At 58.0% G+C, this 1,874-nt stretch overlaps 1 protein-coding gene across 1 annotated transcript in view; it reads right to left on the bottom strand.

The window, feature by feature from the left end:
• Nucleotides 1–1,402: 1,402 nt before the first annotated feature.
• STAB1 (stabilin 1) overlaps nucleotides 1,403–1,874 on the bottom strand; it is a 61,995-nt gene continuing 61,523 nt past the window's right edge. The window contains exon 68 of the mRNA XM_009321848.1: nucleotides 1,403–1,456. Coding sequence (XP_009320123.1) covers nucleotides 1,403–1,456 — 54 coding nt within the window. The remainder of the gene's footprint in view (nucleotides 1,457–1,874) is intronic.

The following is a 1,874-nucleotide window of genomic DNA, read 5'->3' as shown; positions in this document are numbered from 1 at the left end:
ACTATGATGTGAATTTCACCTTCTACCCCCGGCGCACCCCTCTGCAGCACGAGGCTCCGCTCTGGATGGATCAGCTCTGCACAGGCTGCATGAAAACCCCCTTCCTGGAGGAGATGGTGCATATCCGGTGAAGGGCCAGGTACTCTGGGCAACAGCACGGTGCAAGGCTGCACGTGGGGCCGGGCTGCTGGGCCAGCAGCACCTCTGTCTACCACTAAAGGGCGTTTGACACTTACTGATGTGTGTTTATTTTTTTTCCCTTCACTGGCTCCATCCCTTTCCCTGAGGTGCTTTGCAGGCTGGTTGGAGGATGGGTGCTTGTTCTGGCCCCTAAGTGAGCTGCAGGGAGTCCTCTGTAGGAGTAGGTGAGATGGAGAGCCAGTGCTGGTGGTGGGAAGCTGCCGCTCCCTGCTTTGTGCCCAGAGAGGTGGCTCAGAAATGGAGTCCTGAGTCTCTGGTGCTTGGTGAGTGCAACGCGGCCTCTCACGTGAGGTGTGACAAGGCGTGTCAAGTCTGTAGCTGCCCCGAGATCCTTGGGAACTACGGCGTGAGCGATTCTGCGGGTGGACAGTGAGGGGACAGGGTTGCCGACTGGGCAGCCAGTGAAGCGCATCAATGAATGCATCACGGGTGGCAGAGCATCAGCAGTGTTACCTGTCCAGAACTGGTATCAGCATCCCTCAGCCCCATCCTGCTCCCTGCCAGACTGGTTGGTCCAGCTGGTGCCTCTGGTAGGTCACTGTTAGTTAAATGTACAGGATGTGGAAGTCCTGTGTGAGAGCTGGGTGGGAGTAGGCCAGAAGGTCTAAAACCAAGTGTTAGGTGACATGCCTCTTTTTTGAGTGAGCTTAGTGTATTTTTGGGGTTTGGTGCCATGTGACATCAATATTTTGGCAAGTGATAGGGTATGGTCTGTTGGGATGTGTTCAGGCTTTCAGGGAAGGTGCAGGGGTGGCAGCAGAGGGGGGGTGGCCTTCCACCTGCCCTGAGATGTGGCCCAAGGTGTACGGAGGGACTGGTGAGGACGTCCCGGGGGGTGCGAGCATGAAGTGCTGCTGAGTGTGGTGGGTCAGGAAGCAGAGCGTGGCCAGGCAGAGCACTGTCGTGCCTCCTGAGGAGAAGGAAGAGGAAAGAGGCAATAGCAGTGATGCCAGAGCATAGAGGAGAGGGGATGAGAGTGACGGCCTGGAGGCCTAGGCAGGTCAGAGCGACTTTGGGATGTGAGGGGTGGAAAAGTAGGTTCTTCACTTGGCTCGGGGCCGTGCTGTTCTTGGACAGGCTTCCAACTGCCCTGAGGGACAGGCAGGGTGTTGGGGAGGGGTGAAGGGGCAGTTAGGTGGGTAGGGGTTGTTGAGAGTTTGTGCCACCCTGATGCTGGCTGGCCCTGGGAAACAGGGGACCATCATGCCATTGGGAAGCCGATGGCTATGGGATGAAGGGGTGAGAGGTGCTCTCCCTGGAGACAGATGTACAGGGGCAGTCAGGGGGCGTTTGAAGGCAGTGCTCTTGGTGCAGGCTCTGGAGATGTTGGTTGCCTTGGTCTACCACCTCATCCCCTCACTGCTGCACCATCTGCAGATGGCAACAAGGGTGACAGTACCAGCTTGCTTGTGGGGGCAGCTGGTGTTGAGGTGACAGGTAGGAGAGGGAACAGAGAACAGATGCACTTCTTGTGCTGGGTCTGGCCACGAGCGGGCAAGGAAATGGGTGAGCGATTGCAGAGCGATGGGTCTTCGGGATGCACTGTGTGGCGGGGTAAAGGCTGTCGGTTTACGGGGGAGGCTGGGGCATTAGCATGGGGGGGGCAGGCACCGGTTGCTTGTGAGCACTGGGCTGTGGCAATTGCGGTATGGGCCGAGGGTTGTCAATGCGGG

The sequence above is a fragment of the Pygoscelis adeliae genome, unplaced genomic scaffold, assembly GCF_000699105.1.
Source record: "Pygoscelis adeliae isolate BGI_AS28 unplaced genomic scaffold, ASM69910v1 Scaffold94, whole genome shotgun sequence".
Taxonomy (NCBI): domain Eukaryota; kingdom Metazoa; phylum Chordata; class Aves; order Sphenisciformes; family Spheniscidae; genus Pygoscelis; species Pygoscelis adeliae.
This window is presented reverse-complemented; position numbering and strand designations above follow the sequence as displayed.